Below are 16863 nucleotides of genomic sequence, written 5' to 3' on the forward strand. Positions count from 1 at the left end.
TTTCCATTTAATGCCACTGTTTGATATAAAACAGCCTCTGAGTTCTCAGAAAGGACATATTCTTGTTTTAAAATCATAAAAACAGACCCACTTTGGCAGTAGTACCTCAAGTGTGATTCTGATCTGCAGAACGACTTCTTAAAATGGCTCCTTTGTATTTCCAGCTCTGGTTTCCATGCATGTATTGTAAGGGATTTTTTTTAATATACATATATTATATATAATTATATATGTTTTGTAACTATTTTTCCCATTTCATCATTGTTAGAATAAGTATGAGAATATGAGAGCTGGACTTTACTCCGCATTATCAAGTAAATTGTTCCCTTTTATACTTCTGTAGTCTACAATATCCCTATTAGCAAAAGTGACACCCAGCCAAACAAAACCGATTTAGATTTCCACAGTTCTTCAGGACTGCATCAGGAAAACTATGTTTGAAAACTGTATTACGTAAATCATTTGGGCACAGACCTGAAACATCTCAAGATGCCATTTTCATAGTCTATTTACAGAGCAGAACTACCTTTTTCCAGATTACAAATGTGTTTTCTTTTGCCAACCAGTCCTTGAAAGCAAGGGACAGAAAACAAGGGGCTCTTGTACATCTCAATTTTTCTGGGAATTCATGGCTGCCACAAGCCATAGGTAACTGCGTGCAATGCCATGCCCTAAAAAGGCTGATGGAAGCAACAAGGACATTATCATTAGCTCTACACCATGTCCTCGACACTGGGGTCAGGGGTCTAACATGAGCAGCAGTGAGAGTCAGACAGCTCCACCCTACTTCCCATTCAAACAAGCAGAGGTCACAATAAGAAAATGCATCCTTGTAATCTTTCCAGATAGAATCTTTGCCAACGTAGGTCAGGTTTTTAAGTCAACAACCGTAATAGAGTCCCGTTAATCTGACATTTGTCTTTCACTTGAAAACTGAAATTCCAGATATGACAAAAACCACCTGACGCCTAAATATTCCTGTAAATGAGGCATTTTCAGCTTACGAATTTTTCAGTACGGTCCATGACAAAATTAAGCAACGTAATTCTGTGTAAAAATCATCCCTACTAGTGAGCCCACATAACTGCTTGTTTATTAAGTGTTAGTAAGATGCCACGCTTTATTGAGTTCATGTTGACAGACAGGAGTGTTTGAGAAAGTACCTTCAGTCCAAGCCAGTAAGCCCAAATGACTGCAACAGCATGCTTACGCCTAGCCTCCTCCTTCAAGCGTTTCAATTCCCTTCGAGCCTAAAAGGTTTAGATAGTGAACAAAAGACAGCCCGATGCAGATAGCACAACGTCCAGGAAAAGGCTTCTCCCAAATAGAACAGCCAACTTACAATCAAGATATAGAAAGGTGGAAGAACAGCGTTTAACCTTTAAAATCCAACATGTGTCAGCGTGAACTGGTGTGAAGCCACATAGGAGGTCAAAAAAGCCCCCACTGCTGCTTAAGTGGCATGTACAGATCAGAATTTTGTCAGCCCCGTTATTCGCTACCAGTGTGTTTCCATCTTCTCTTTGGTGCTCACCTCGCGATCAGTGCTAAGTATCTTGTAACTTGATTCTAATGGAGAACTTTGCCTGCAGTTCCATGATCAAAGTGATGCGTATGAAAATCAAGACTTACTAAAATCTCACTATCTAGTCACTTCTTCCACTGGCAAGTGCCTGGGCAGAACAGAATCCACTCTGAAACTACGTACATAATGATGAATTACTGGCACTATATTGAGGGCTTTTATTCTGGAGGTTATTTTTTATTTTGATCTTTATGTACTTTAGAAAAAATTCTCCAGCCTGGTAAATTATGGCTGTCTGTACGGAATGAAGGGGTAAACCGCCCAAACATAGTGCCTTCCTCATGTACAAATAGACAGACACCTACTTACATTTAATCGATCATTCCCATTTGAGGAAAACAATTTGCAAAGTATTCTAAACACAAAGGCATTTGTGGGCAACTTAACAGAATCTCACATTTGTGAGATTCACAGAATAACCAGTACATCTGTTATTCAGTTATCTGATGATAAAAGTCAAGCAAAATGAAGAGTTCCAGTATTACAGGATCAGTCACAGCAGCTCTAGCCATATATCTGCAGTTGTCAAGTTATATGTTGTCAAACAGACTTGTGCAACAACAGTTCCAGCCCGTGCCAGTTACACTTTTCTGATGTATGGAAAGTTTAATTTGCGTTAGATGCAGGCTCTCATAAAGAATATGTTTTCACTCATCTGCTTGGAACAAAAGCTCCTACTATACAGCACTCGAAAAACAAGGACTCTGCAAAGCTAAGTATCTGTCTGTCTTGTGAAAAGGAAGGAAACTGAGTACTTGAGGGCTATAGCTTTTTTTTTTTTCTTTTTTTGGTAAAGCAAGCGATCTCTGAAGATAACTTTCAGAAATTTTGTTTTCAATATTCCCCTGGGAAAAGATAAAACATCATACCGATAACAAATTTTATCTTTTATCGGATACTGTAATTCTTTTTCTAATCTTAATTCAATTTAGATTATTATCTTTATATATGTATTTTTAGATTATTTATATTTAAGAAATAAGGCGGCAATTTTTCATGAAATTCCTGTGAGCCAATTGATAAAAATAACTACTAAAACATGATAAAAATTATCCAAATCTACTAAGTATTTAAATGAGGATCTCTAACACAGTTAACACTATTGCATTGCTTTCTGGATGTGTCCTTTTTAATCTTAAAGAACACCTTCAACCTAGGAAAGTAAATATCACTTCTGCAGTAGTGAGCAATTTTTTTGGTGAAAGGGACTCTGATAATTTGTTTTATTTTTAACCAATGTGTTGCATTTAAACAAATGTAGAGGAAGCAGTGTGTGTGTGAAATTACATAGCTACCTAAATATCAGGCTAGAACTGAAAAGATGCAAAGTCTCTCTAGTATGAAGGAAATTCTGTACATGTTTGTTTGGATTCCCAGGGCTACCATTTCATTAGAAATCTAATACATTTATATCAAAATAGCAAGGGTCAAACTCAGCGTTATACTCCAGATGTAATTTGAGCACATTTCTCCATCTAGCTGGCAAGGTGTTCTGACAACACCCCCCCACCACACCTCCAACCTAAATAATAACTGGAAGATGTTTTAAACTTAATGTATTTACTGAATGTGGTTTTCAACTACGTTACGAATTTATTAATTGAAACCAATAAATTTTTGACCTCTAGTGAACAGCATTTCAAATGTTCACATAACCCACAACTGCAGGCTGGGGATTAGCAAGAATCTTTCAGTGGGACTTTGCTTCTGAAAACAAACAGCTGATGCTGGAATTCCTGGGATTTTTCTAGGGCTATAAGTTTACATTTGCAAACTAACATAATTTTCTGCTAAAAGATCAGGTCATAAAACCATGCTTTACTTGTACTTACTGAAATTTCTTGCTAGTTCAAATCACAGCCAGAGAATCAATTAAACCAATTAAAACTAAAATTTAGTAAAACTTAATAGCGTTGGTTTGAACTTGTAAATGAAGACTGTCCAGGGTGCAGAACACACAGCTTGGTGAAAACCTCAGTTGGGTCACTGATACAGTGTCACTGAAAGCACTTGTTTGGGGGGGTATCTTGTAACTTGATTCTAATGGAGAACTTTGCCTGCAGTTCCATGATCAAAGTGATGCGTATGAAAATCAAGACTTACTAAAATCTCACTATCTAGTCACTTCTTCCACTGGCAAGTGCCTGGGCAGAACAGAATCCACTCTGAAACTACGTACATAATGATGAATTACTGGCACTATATTGAGGGCTTTTATTCTGGAGGTTATTTTTTATTTTGATCTTTATGTACTTTAGAAAAAATTCTCCAGCCTGGTAAATTATGGCTGTCTGTATGGAATGAAGGGGTAAACCACCCAAACATAGTGCCTTCCTCATGTACAAATAGACAGACACCTACTTACATTTAATCGATCATTCCCATTTGAGGAAAACAATTTGCAAAGTATTCTAAACACAAAGGCATTTGTGGGCAACTTAACAGAATCTCACATTTGTGAGATTCACAGAATAACCAGTACATCTGTTATTCAGTTATCTGATGATAAAAGTCAAGCAAAATGAAGAGTTCCAGTATTACAGGATCAGTCACAGCAGCTCTAGCCATATATCTGCAGTTGTCAAGTTATATGTTGTCAAACAGACTTGTGCAACAACAGTTCCAGCCCGTGCCAGTTACACTTTTCTGATGTATGGAAAGTTTAATTTGCGTTAGATGCAGGCTCTCATAAAGAATATGTTTTCACTCATCTGCTTGGAACAAAAGCTCCTACTATACAGCACTCGAAAAACAAGGACTCTGCAAAGCTAAGTATCTGTCTGTCTTGTGAAAAGGAAGGAAACTGAGTACTTGAGGGCTATAGCTTTTTTTTTTTTCTTTTTTTGGTAAAGCAAGCGATCTCTGAAGATAACTTTCAGAAATTTTGTTTTCAATATTCCCCTGGGAAAAGATAAAACATCATACCGATAACAAATTTTATCTTTTATCGGATACTGTAATTCTTTTTCTAATCTTAATTCAATTTAGATTATTATCTTTATATATGTATTTTTAGATTATTTATATTTAAGAAATAAGGCGGCAATTTTTCATGAAATTCCTGTGAGCCAATTGATAAAAATAACTACTAAAACATGATAAAAATTATCCAAATCTACTAAGTATTTAAATGAGGATCTCTAACACAGTTAACACTATTGCATTGCTTTCTGGATGTGTCCTTTTTAATCTTAAAGAACACCTTCAACCTAGGAAAGTAAATATCACTTCTGCAGTAGTGAGCAATTTTTTTGGTGAAAGGGACTCTGATAATTTGTTTTATTTTTAACCAATGTGTTGCATTTAAACAAATGTAGAGGAAGCAGTGTGTGTGTGAAATTACATAGCTACCTAAATATCAGGCTAGAACTGAAAAGATGCAAAGTCTCTCTAGTATGAAGGAAATTCTGTACATGTTTGTTTGGATTCCCAGGGCTACCATTTCATTAGAAATCTAATACATTTATATCAAAATAGCAAGGGTCAAACTCAGCATTATACTCCAGATGTAATTTGAGCACATTTCTCCATATAGCTGGCAAGGTGTTCTGACAACACCCCCCCACCACACCTCCAACCTAAATAATAACTGGAAGATGTTTTAAACTTAATGTATTTACTGAATGTGGTTTTCAACTACGTTACGAATTTATTAATTGAAACCAATAAATTTTTGACCTCTAGTGAACAGCATTTCAAATGTTCACATAACCCACAACTGCAGGCTGGGGATTAGCAAGAATCTTTCAGTGGGACTTTGCTTCTGAAAACAAACAGCTGATGCTGGAATTCCTGGGATTTTTCTAGGGCTATAAGTTTACATTTGCAAACTAACATAATTTTCTGCTAAAAGATCAGGTCATAAAACCATGCTTTACTTGTACTTACTGAAATTTCTTGCTAGTTCAAATCACAGCCAGAGAATCAATTAAACCAATTAAAACTAAAATTTAGTAAAACTTAATAGCGTTGGTTTGAACTTGTAAATGAAGACTGTCCAGGGTGCAGAACACACAGCTTGGTGAAAACCTCAGTTGGGTCACTGATACAGTGTCACTGAAAGCACTTGTATTGTTGGGGCTGAGTTTCAAAAAAAAAACCTTCTTTCTCTCCCCCCACAAACCATGCTTTGCATATTTACATGTAGTTAAATGCATTTCCTAATTTGAGAATACTGTAGTCTAGTCATTTTTAATCTAGCCTAATGGCTTGTTAGTGCAAATCACTACTTGGCTGCCATGCAAAGAATTTCCTACTCTACAAAAAACTGATGTACAGATTGCTGTCAGATTTAAGTGTGGCATGAATGGAAATGGAAGGAATCAATGATCATGCTCTATTATTTTAAAGTCAATTGTATTAGTTATTAATTCTCACTATTTACTACTGATTAAATGTTGATATTGTTGGGTAATGAAGGGGGGCATGTGATATGTGCATGAAGTACCTTATATCCAAGCCAGTAAGCCCAAATAACAGCAATAGCATGTTTATTTCTAGCCTCCTCCTTCAGTCGTCTCAGTTCCCTTCGCGCCTGTGATGCATTTGAAAATGGGATATAGAAAAGCTTAGGAAAGAAAAGGTTACTGCAAGTTCCCAATGGTGCAAGAAAGAAAGAAAGAAACCATTCACTAAAACCAGCAAATATTAAAGCATGTCCCAGCTTCCCAGATTGTACCAGCTAAAACATGTTAGCAGCAAAGAGAAACATAAAAATCAGTAGTTTAAGCCACTGAAAATATTCCCCGATAACTTTATCCTGAAGGGCCTTCTTCGTTCTATGTAGAGACAATTAAGTGCACAATTTCTTGTCATTTTCTTACCTGGGTACCATGCCAATAAGCGGCAATTATTGTGGCAGCCTCATTACAACGCTTCTGATGCTTAAGCTCCCGAAGAAGTTTCCGAGCCTGTAAACAATTGACAACATTATTTTATCCAAATAAATAACTATAATTTCTTAATGATTTTTAACTAAGGCACTGCAACCTGTGAATCTAGGCAAAACCAAAACACAATGCCTCCAAATCTCCAAGCAAATAAATTCATAAATGCTACGCAGCCTAACGTTCGCTGTTCCAGGGAGGATTCTGTGCACAAGTGAGAGCTTGGGACTGGCAGTTCAGGGGTTCTTAGTTCAATGTTTAGTTTTCTCCCAGATTTGCTGCATCATCTGAGATACCTATATGTCTGTCTGTTCAATGGCAATAATACTTTTCCTCCACACAGTGTATGTCTCATCCATTTAGACTGCAATAAAGTATAAATCACAAGTAAATTGCCTGGCTTTAGGTCACACTAAAGACTGCTGTCATACCAGGCTCTTATCCATGGCAGTGCTACCGCAAAAGAGCGTGTTCTCCCACGACAAACAGAAAACCCTAACTTAAGATGAGATGATACTTTTACCCAATTTCCTTCAAATAACGCTCATGGGAAAAGACAGCACGTCAATAGTTAGACTGAAAGGATATTTTTAACTCATTTAAACAAAATAATAAAGACAAACTAAAAATCAAGAAAAATAGTAAAATCAAATTATGGTAGCTTTTTGCTGGGCAAAACATTCTGGGCAGGAGAGGGCTGTTTACACCTATAGCTAGTAACTGCAGCCCCTTCCTTCCCTGTCTGACAGGAAGGGAACTGGCTCCAGAATTAAAGGCAGTTCTCTCTTCCCTAAATAGAGGAGAAAGCCACATTTAGTGGGGCAGAGAAAGGTTAATAAGAAAACAGAGGAGCCCAGGGACATTTTTTCCTGAAGCCGGACAGCAGTAGCTGCTTTAAGCACTGTGGCTGCTTTCATGTGAGGTGTTAACCTCATTTTTATCTTTTATTACAGCATCACTCCTTAAGTCTCTACTATGGCTGCAGGATTATCCCTTCATGAAGTACGAACCTCTTAGAGAAGAAGCAAAGTTGTAGCAAATCAAGGCAGAGGACAAGCAAACGGCGATGAAGTACTTGCTCAACACAAGTTGAGTACAGCACACTTTCACCCCTTCGCTTAGCACACAGAGGAGAATTGAAGACTTAACCCACGTAACATACTGCCCAGGTGACCCAAACTCTTTATTTTAAGCCTGCTTTCAATTTTGTTCATTCTTGGAGAATCCTGTTAACCATAAAATAACCGCCAACCACAACTTATTTCTTCCAAATCAGTCCAACGTTACAGTTTTCATAAGCCCAGTGGCAGAGTCCTGGACCATCCTGCTCTGGAGCTGCTGGGCTGCCTGGTTAGCGTGTACCTAGATCTGCTCTGAACACCAGACTCATTCATTCACGCTCCAGTCCTGAAGCCCATGTAAAGAGGGGGCCCATGTAAAGACGGCACCTCTCTCCAAATTCTCTGGCAGAAGATGTCCCAAGGATAACCCAGTAGTTTAGTGTGGTTCCAGCCTTCCACTCGTGCTGTTTGCAGGGATTTAGAGCCTAGGCTACAAGCAGATATCCCAAACTCACCTCTTCTATGGCAAACACAAATGTTTAACAACGGCTACGGCACAGCCACAGCTCAGTGGACAGAAGGCATATGTTTTCTGACCGGGTCCTTACCTCACCGTGCAGACAGAGCCACAGTAACAGGAAACTCACCTTCCATCCTCTGATGTAAGACTGTACTATAACAGCCGAACTCTTTATCTTCTGATACTTTTTTTGTTGCTGTATTGGAAATAAATATGTGATGCTTAGAACAGAATATTGCCATTGTAAAATATTGTATAATAAAACTTTCATTACTAACATTTGAAAATACGATTAAGAATACAAGCACTAAATGTAAAAAGTGAACAATTTTTTGACCAAGCAGATCAGAGCGTAGATTCTGAGTTCCACTGAGGGGAAACAAAACACATCAACAATGCTGCATGGACAATGTCACTCTCTGTTTACTGAAACACTAAGTTCATGGTCAGCAGCACAAAAGTGACATGGATTAAATACTAACAGTAACAGCTTCATTTGTCTTCCCCACCAACAGAGTAGCATACAAACTGTCACAAATGCTCAGGTTTGTTGGCTAAGCTTTTGACCATTTTTTCATAAGACTTGTGCTGTTCCTATTACCTGCAGTCCCTTTATAATACCAAATGCTGATGATAACTTAGGAACAGAAAAAAGAAAACTCATGGATTTATGAATGACATGCTGGAATATTATCCAAGTATGCCAGTTTGAACAATAAATTTCCCGGACAGCTGAGCATTTTCCTTCTAAAAAGCTCAGTTCTCCAGTAGACCAGTGGTTAGTATAATACTAAGTGAACAACAGTTGACACACTTTGCAACAAGGCTTTTAGACTTCACACTCAGCCCACTCAATTACAGTGAACATCTCTGCGAGCAAGCTAGAAAGACTCCCCTCTAGGCCACATTCATGCCATGACTGACGTCCGTCATGCCTTGCAAGGGAACAGACAGGTGAGTGTCTGCAGATCCTTTAGCCAAGCCTCCGGCACAAGGAGTTGTCAGCAAGCTTTGTTCATGCAAGGGATTCCTTATGAAACCTTCCAAATCACAGTGTCTAACAGTCATGTTGGGTTAGGAGAATGGTGCCCTCCATCTACATGAAGAGGCTGAGGAAATATCGCTATCGTCACCCGTAAGCAATTCTGAGGGTCTTGCTATGACTTCATCCTGCATTCAGAGACAATTGCTGCCGTGCTTCACCAGTGAACCAATAAAGGTCTACAGTTAAGAAATCAACAATGATGTGAACTTGGTCACGTATTTGTTTTCATTTCTTTATACTGAAAGTTGTGCCAATCTAGCTGTGGTAACTCCGTTTTTAATTCATTACAATGCATTGAGATCATAATGAAGCCATATGGGCACAACACAATTCTGTATTGATGCTGCTTGTAGAAACAGTGCTTTCAATCACAGAAGTTCAGAGAGAAGCGTTTTTACAGTGAAAAAGCATTTATTCATACTTTTTCTGAATTATCCATGCTTTTCTCTAATTATCCAAGATAACTGAACTAAACACTAACAGCTTTCAAGATGATAAACAGAAGTGCTCATCAACTGAAAAACAGTGATTGTCAATTCTGCAACTTGCAGTTTAAGAAGATGCTTTCTTTCCATATCATATATTTTATCAAACTTTCTGATATGCACACAGTAACAAAATGCAGCTGAGATGTTTAAGAATTGTTTTACAACTTAAAAACAATAAATCTTTTTTAAAGCTATAATAAATAAATAATTAATAATAATAAATCAATGTTATTTACTAACTGACGAAAAGACATGAGAGTCATGTAACAGCACTGTTCAGCATGACACAGAATACCCGGTCTACAAACAGATTTGAAACTGTTCCAGAACTGTATCAATAACAACTACTGAACTACCAGTCTTATGAGCTATAATTAAAATAAATCCCTGGGATCCTCCCAAGCAGCATTCTTGAGCCTCAAATGCAAAGGTTCCAAATAAGGCGAAAATACAAAAAGCCTTAGGAATGACTGAATTCCACAAAACTGCACATGTATATTACCGAACATCTTTTACACATTAACCATATGTTTTGAGAGCGCTCTAAGTGCTAGGCAGCACTTTAGCTGAATGAAAAAGACACTCCCCAGCTGGGCCACAAAATCCTGCTCTCCCAGAGCTAAAGGACTCTGGTGAGCTTTTTAATCATTTAAGCACAAGCACAAAGCAAATACTGAATAGTGGTCTCTAGAAACTACATTTTCTTCTTTTCTTTTAGTTTTCTTCACATTTTTGGTACTTAAATACTAACATAAAATTGAATTCTTCCAACGCTTCTCCATACGTATCAAGGAAAAATATCATATGAGGGTTATACGAAATATCATCTCAATGTTATGTGAAAAAACATACTAAACAATAAAAAGAACCCCCCGTTTAGTAAGGATATTATCTTACTGCATATCTCCTGTACCAGGAAGCAATCACAATCTGGCTTTTTTTCATTAACAAGAAGCGTGTGCGGCACTTCCAACCTCTATAAATCTTCTCAATTAGAGTAGCCAAGTCCTCCAACCGCTGCTTTCTCAGATCTTCTAGTTTGAAGAGCTGGGTGTGGGGTTTTTTAGGGTTTTGTTTGACGTTGGAAGAAAAACAGTAGGGGAGAAAAGACCAAAAAACCATAAGCACAGCTACTGTAAGAGAAATCTCTCCTTTATTCAAGTCCCCCTTCAGACACCTTTTGGTTTATTCTTCATCTTCAGAGCTGTAGGCAGATACAACACCAGGGTTTGTGGCAGATACGTTGCCACAAGTCAGTGCATGAAAGTTACATTAAATTCAGGCTGACAGCTACTGTAGAGTCTTGATTCACAACAGTTTTAATGGGTCTAACATTAAAAAGTGCCTTTTTTAATGCTATATTCCACAGCAATATATCAAAGCACTGTATCTAGAAAAATCTGTAGTAACCAGCTAGTGAATTATGCAGTTCGTAACAGGCTATCCTCGTGAAAGATGGCTTGATTTTGCAGGGGAAGACATTTTTCACTTACCGTTCTTGGGTTGCGGATGAATATCTTTGATCTACCAAATGAAAATTCTTCTTCAGGGATTTCCAATTCATTAAACAGTACCTCTACGCCAGCCCTAATAAGAAGTAAATGAGCTTAACAAACATGACCCCCGGCTCTAAAACTTCTTAGTTTACATATTCACAGATTAATTTATGGAAAGTATATGAAAGCCTATTTTAAATTCTTAAATAGTGCTTGACATAAGAAGATTGAAAACCTAACTCATTTACTCACTGGTTATTTAGCTAAAGGCAAGAATAGTCACTGTAAAGATTAGAATAATTTGATGAAAAAAGAGCAATTTTTATTTAACATCATCAGCAATGGCCTACTTTTTCCTCTTACATCTGTAACATTTTTACTTTACAAAAAAAAGAAAGAAAAAAGGAAGGACTCTCACACTAATGTCAAAATGTGAAACAAAGAGTGACGAGTTTGACAAATGCTAATGTTCCACACTCTACCAACTGCATTTTATAAATGTCAACAAAAAAGAAAAGAGAGGAATTGCACAGAACTTTGTGAGGAATGCTATTGTTATCAATACTGCACTTCCACCATTATCATGATAACCTGAAGATTTAAGTTCTAGCTAAAGATATTAATCTATTATGAAAGAAATTTAAATCACACTGCTGGTGGCCAGGTGTAAAAAGAATTGAGAAGCTCATTTGCCTACCCAAGATGTCATCTGTAAAAATACATATGAATACAATGCAATTTAAAATTACATATTTAATACAATTGATTTGCAAGAGCTATTATCTCATAGTTGTTCACCAATCATTATGTAAAATTATTCTTGAAAGGACAGAGGAAGGTTGCGTGACAGTCTTCAAGGAAATGGGTGTTCCTACACTTTGAAAGTTGGTTATTAAAGGTAAGTGTCCTTCTGACCATTCCAGACCTCTTCGTCATTTTGATTCCACACTCCAGTACCTCTCTCTCTCCCCCCACCCCTTTCTTTCAGGCCCAATATCTTCTAAAAACGATGTGTTCTCCTTGCTCACATGCAAAATCTTTTGCATTAGTAGATTAGTTCATCACTAAAATCATCTCCTTTGCCAAGTAACTGTAATTTTTAGCCTACTTAAAAGTATAGGTTTCCCAGTGAATGAACTCATCCAAAATCTGGAACAAGATGCTAAAGAGCAACATACTAGTAAAACACTTGAGCCACACTGGCTTAGTTTTTAATTTACTTTTAAAACACTTGAAAGTTCATTAAATTAAAAAAAAAAAATCAGAACATGTGGAAGATAGCAATTTCAATCATTGGAACAGGACTGGTGAGAATACTGATGTTTTCCTACCTGGCTGGTCCTCTCCAGTGGGGCCACGTCTGCTTACACAGCATTTTGTACCTTTCCAGGCAAGGCTCGTACCCCTGCCTAAATGCATAACCTGCCCTTCTGACCCGGACGTTCTCCAGAAGACCAAGGTAGCGGATCTGGTGGCACACCAGGGCGTCATTGAAAATGTGTGCAGCCTTTTTGTCGTTGGGTTTGATGCACCTGGAAAGGGAAATGAACAGGAACACTTGTTCGCAGCACTGTATGTGTCAACAACTATTATTGTGAGTTTAAACCATAGATTTCAATAGTTTATCCTTGGCTATCAAGATTTTTTTTTTATTATTTTTTTTTTTAACTCCTTTAAACATAAATTCACCAACGCTTTGCCACAGGGTAATTTACCTAATGTAGTTTGGATTTTTTGTCTGAAGATTTTTCATCAGGGTAGCAACCGAAGCCTTGAACTGTGAACCTGCTGTCGGTGGTCTCTTTAGATTGATCTTAGCGGGGTTACCTTCTGGGAACAACGCTTTGATAAGAGAGTGACTGGCCTTCCACATGGCCTGGGAGAGGTCACGGTACAGAAGATCATTATTTTTGTCAACAAATCCTTCCACCTGGTACATAACCTGAACAATACAGAAGAGTCTCATCAGAGCACGTTTTGAACTATAACATAGGCCAGTTCAAAACTGAACCAAGAAATTGATTTCTCCTTCTTTCTCACCATCCAAAACAAACAAAAGACATTTCAGCTTTCATTTGAAATTTGACATTTGGAAGACCTTTTGTTGGATAAAATTTCTGTGAACACACTTCCTGAGAAAGACGCATTTTCTCACACTGCTAACACTTCCTTGTGCTGATCAATTCTGGTTTCTGAAATGGAAAAAATCCTTCTTCTGTGATAACTCTGATACAACACTGCTTGCCAATACTCCAAAACAATCCTTTTTTGGCTGACAAAAGCTTTTCTCCCTCTCTTTTGAATCACAACAGCAAAAATACCCTTTCTCTTCAAAGTACTAATGCTTACATCATTTGCCTAATTAAAACAAGATATGAAATATCACCTCTTGATATCACAGCAGCAAGCGGCTATCTGCGCAGTCCTCAGGGGACTGTTATATTAAAGGACTTTTACCAGGAAAACAGTCCAACAACAACAAGTATGAATGCAAAGCGCTGACCTGCAGCTGGAGACCCAGGAGGCATCCAGGGGAACCTCATGTAGATCTCAGATTGCTACTGGCTTTTTTAATATTTGACGGTAGGGAATTTAGTTTGATTAATTGTGACAAGTCATCCGGCTGGTAATACAGATTCTTCAGCTTCATGATTTCTCAGTTCTATGTAGTTATGTACTATGTACACAGAAAACCGAATAAAACTAATACTGACATAGCCATATTTTACACAACAGCAAGTGACTGGGAATTCAGGCAGCTTTTTTCTTCGGAGTACACGTTTCTGTTTGTGACAGGTGTGGTAAAAGCCACTACTGAAAAAAACTGTTCATATGAACTTGCTTATATTTCAAAAAAGGAGAGTCAAACTTTTGTTGTCCAGTGACTAGATCAAAATGTTTTCAGCTGAGGGTGGAAAAACAACATTCCTCCCAAAATAGGAGGAATTCACTGACAGTTGTACTGAGTAAGTGAATGCCAATAACAATTGAAGACCCTCGCTGCCTGCTAAGACACAGTCTGTTTGCAGTCCTTCTCAAAGCGCTGGAATGTTTTCAATTCACTTTGAATTTGGACAACAAAAGAAGTATCTAAGTATTAATGCCTGATAGATTATATGCAATTACAAAATATTCTTAGCAAATACATAACAAAGTTAATGAATGGCTGCCTCAAAGGCTTAAAGTATGACATATCCAGCACTATTTTGAATGAGCACATTATCGAGCTATTCAAAATTGTAAGATTGAGAAAATGTTAAAAAATAGGGAAGTATTAAACAGTCCTAGCAAAATGAAACACTTTCTAAATATTCATTACTCTGTGAAACTAACAATTCAGCAGATTCAAACAAGAGGTAGTTTCAACCCCTATGCTTACTTTTAATTTTTATTTAAATAAGTTGTCTTCTTTTTTCAAATTTAATGATTTTGATTTTCATTAATAAAAAGTCATACTGAATTATACATCAAAAACTATCAGACTTGTATTTACTTTTTACAACGTAAGCAGTATGAATAAATACATTTGCAAGCCCTCTGTATAGCTTTCTCTTCCACCTGTTTAAACGCACAGGCTGTCAAAATCAACTCGGTTCCTTCAAATGTACAAAAAAATCCATTTTCTAATCAACATGACTAAGGACTTCAGCTAGTTCAGTGACAAAGAACATGTTTTCCAAAATATCTTGCCTTCAGATGTGTGTGAATCAATGTCATTCTAAATAACAATTTTATTTCCAGAGACCTAGCAGCACAAGCAGTTCACCACCAAAGCACATGGGACATCTTTCTCCCTTGCTGAAAGGAGTACTGCCCTTGATTTCAACTAGAGCAGCATGATCTCTGAAAACCTTCCAGCCCAAATCACAAATCTTTGGCTTAAGACAGAAAAAGATTAAGACAGGTCTGGATTTCTTGATCAACTGTTGACTCAAGCAATTCCTCTCCATTAGTGTAACGTCATTTAATGGACGAAGAGCCTCCCCATTGTACCAAACCTAGGCTTCACACAGGTACAACACCCTCCAAACACCGCATACTCCCCACTTCACCAGGTACCTTGCCAGCGTAATGCTGAATCCTGAAGCAGCTGTGAGGCAAGGAGGTGTCGTTGAGGAACCGGGAGCACTTGCTCATCCTGCTCTCAAAATGCTGGTGAGTGGCACAGACTTGGTTCAGTTTTTCTAAAAAGGTGTCATCAGTAACAGTTCCTGGTCTCAGGCATTCTTCATCTAGCATGGCCAGGATTCCAGTTTGGTTCTGAAGTTTCAAGACAAGGGCTTTAGTGTTCGTTTCCATCACATTTCTATCAAGGCATAAAAAGGAGACCGCTTTCTCCCGTTTGAGTTCTGCTACCCAGAAAAACATTCTTCAAGCCATCTCAAAGTTTGGCTCTTTTCCTCATCCCCATTTCCAATAGATTTCTAGTATCTGTGTTTTTGAAAGACTGCTTCTGAGATCTGAATCTTGAACTTCATGTTGGAATTTCGTGTCGTTTACTCAGACCGTAGAAATTTCAACTTAAATGAAAGTAGCCAGTTTACAGGTAAAACCAGCATACATTTTATGTTAATGGTTAAAAACTGTTCTTTTCCGATGGTTAAGGAGTTTTATCCTTCTTGCTGTGTTAATTCCATAGGAAGTCCTCTTAGTAGATACAAGTACTTTCTGTACTTGAAGCACTCAGTAACAAGTCATTGAGTTTACTAGTTTCCATATAAATGTTATTTACAATGCAGCATGTGATATCTGCTATTGAAAACAGCACTAAATGTAAACATTTAAGGGTTGTTTGGGTTTTTTTTGTGTAGGTGCTGCTGAACATTTCTAACAAAGTAACATATAGCCTTATAAAAAAATTTTTTTTAGTAAAATAAACTTTTATCATACAAAATAAGATGACTAATACAATGAGTGGCTTGTTTTAAAAAACACAGTGCGTGAGGATGCATACAGACTTTACAGCTAAATTCAATCCCTGCACTAAAAAAATTATTCAGAGAGATTCTTGAATATAACTTACATTTTCTATTAGGTCACAAATTATAGCATTGTTGAAATACTCAATATGAGTCCATTCAATCCCCTATAAGAAAAAAAACACAACAATGTATGAACAGGAAAACAATTGAGGGAGCTTTTCCTCTTGGCAATTTAAATTGTATTCCAGTTATCTAAGATGCTACTTTTAAATTTAATTCTACATGCTTACCAACATTGTAGTTCTTAAGAAAGAAATGCAATCATCTACTACTAACATTATCTGCGTAAAATGACTGTCCTTGAGCGGCTGCCAAACCCGCTCTCCATTCCTTTCCCCCACCCGTGTCAGCTTCCCATGCACTCCCCTGGCGCCCCGCCAGGCTCCTCCCGTCCCAGCACCGCTCTGCCCGCGCTCCCACTGGTTGTAAGGAAATAAGCCCATCTCACGGCAAGCATCTGAGATCAAAATTTCTAAGCTCTTAGTTGCTGGGGCTTTTTTAATGGGAGGAAGAAAGAGGGCTAAATTTAGATGAGACCATCTTAAAAATCCAGAGTCTGGCTGTTGTTCAGGTATTGCTAATATCCTAATTTTTTCAAATATCAGCGATAATGGATGAGATGCCAATGCATCAGGAGGTAACACCGGTAGGGCAAAGGACTGGAAAAAGAAAATATTAATTTCCTTCTTAATTTGCATTCTGCGGTACTTCTTACAGTTTAGTTTTTTCAGAGCATTTGAAATATCATTCAAGAACCAAACTGCAGTAATGATGTTTCAAGAGTTTCATCACTGAATGCA

General features: G+C 37.6%; 1 protein-coding gene across 3 annotated transcripts in view; it reads right to left on the reverse strand.

Moving 5' to 3' along the window:
- Positions 1 to 16863, reverse strand: part of MYO1B (myosin IB) — a 101304-nt gene that overhangs the window by 13826 nt on the left and 70615 nt on the right. Inside the window, exons 14-23 of one of the 3 annotated variants that reach the window (XM_009334197.1) lie at positions 16105 to 16167; positions 15141 to 15341; positions 12797 to 13023; positions 12413 to 12613; positions 11079 to 11172; positions 10483 to 10632; positions 8180 to 8248; positions 6409 to 6495; positions 6033 to 6119; positions 1164 to 1250 (exon numbers count right to left, since the gene is read on the reverse strand). In XM_009334197.1, the coding sequence (XP_009332472.1) occupies positions 1164 to 1250; positions 6033 to 6119; positions 6409 to 6495; positions 8180 to 8248; positions 10483 to 10632; positions 11079 to 11172; positions 12413 to 12613; positions 12797 to 13023; positions 15141 to 15341; positions 16105 to 16167 (1266 nt within the window). The remainder of the gene's footprint in view (positions 1 to 1163; positions 1251 to 6032; positions 6120 to 6408; positions 6496 to 8179; positions 8249 to 10482; positions 10633 to 11078; positions 11173 to 12412; positions 12614 to 12796; positions 13024 to 15140; positions 15342 to 16104; positions 16168 to 16863) is intronic. The other 2 variants (XM_009334195.1, XM_009334196.1) reach the window with 2 other exon arrangements.

This window comes from Pygoscelis adeliae, unplaced genomic scaffold (assembly GCF_000699105.1).
Source record: "Pygoscelis adeliae isolate BGI_AS28 unplaced genomic scaffold, ASM69910v1 Scaffold251, whole genome shotgun sequence".
In the NCBI taxonomy this organism is placed as follows: Eukaryota; Metazoa; Chordata; class Aves; order Sphenisciformes; family Spheniscidae; genus Pygoscelis; species Pygoscelis adeliae.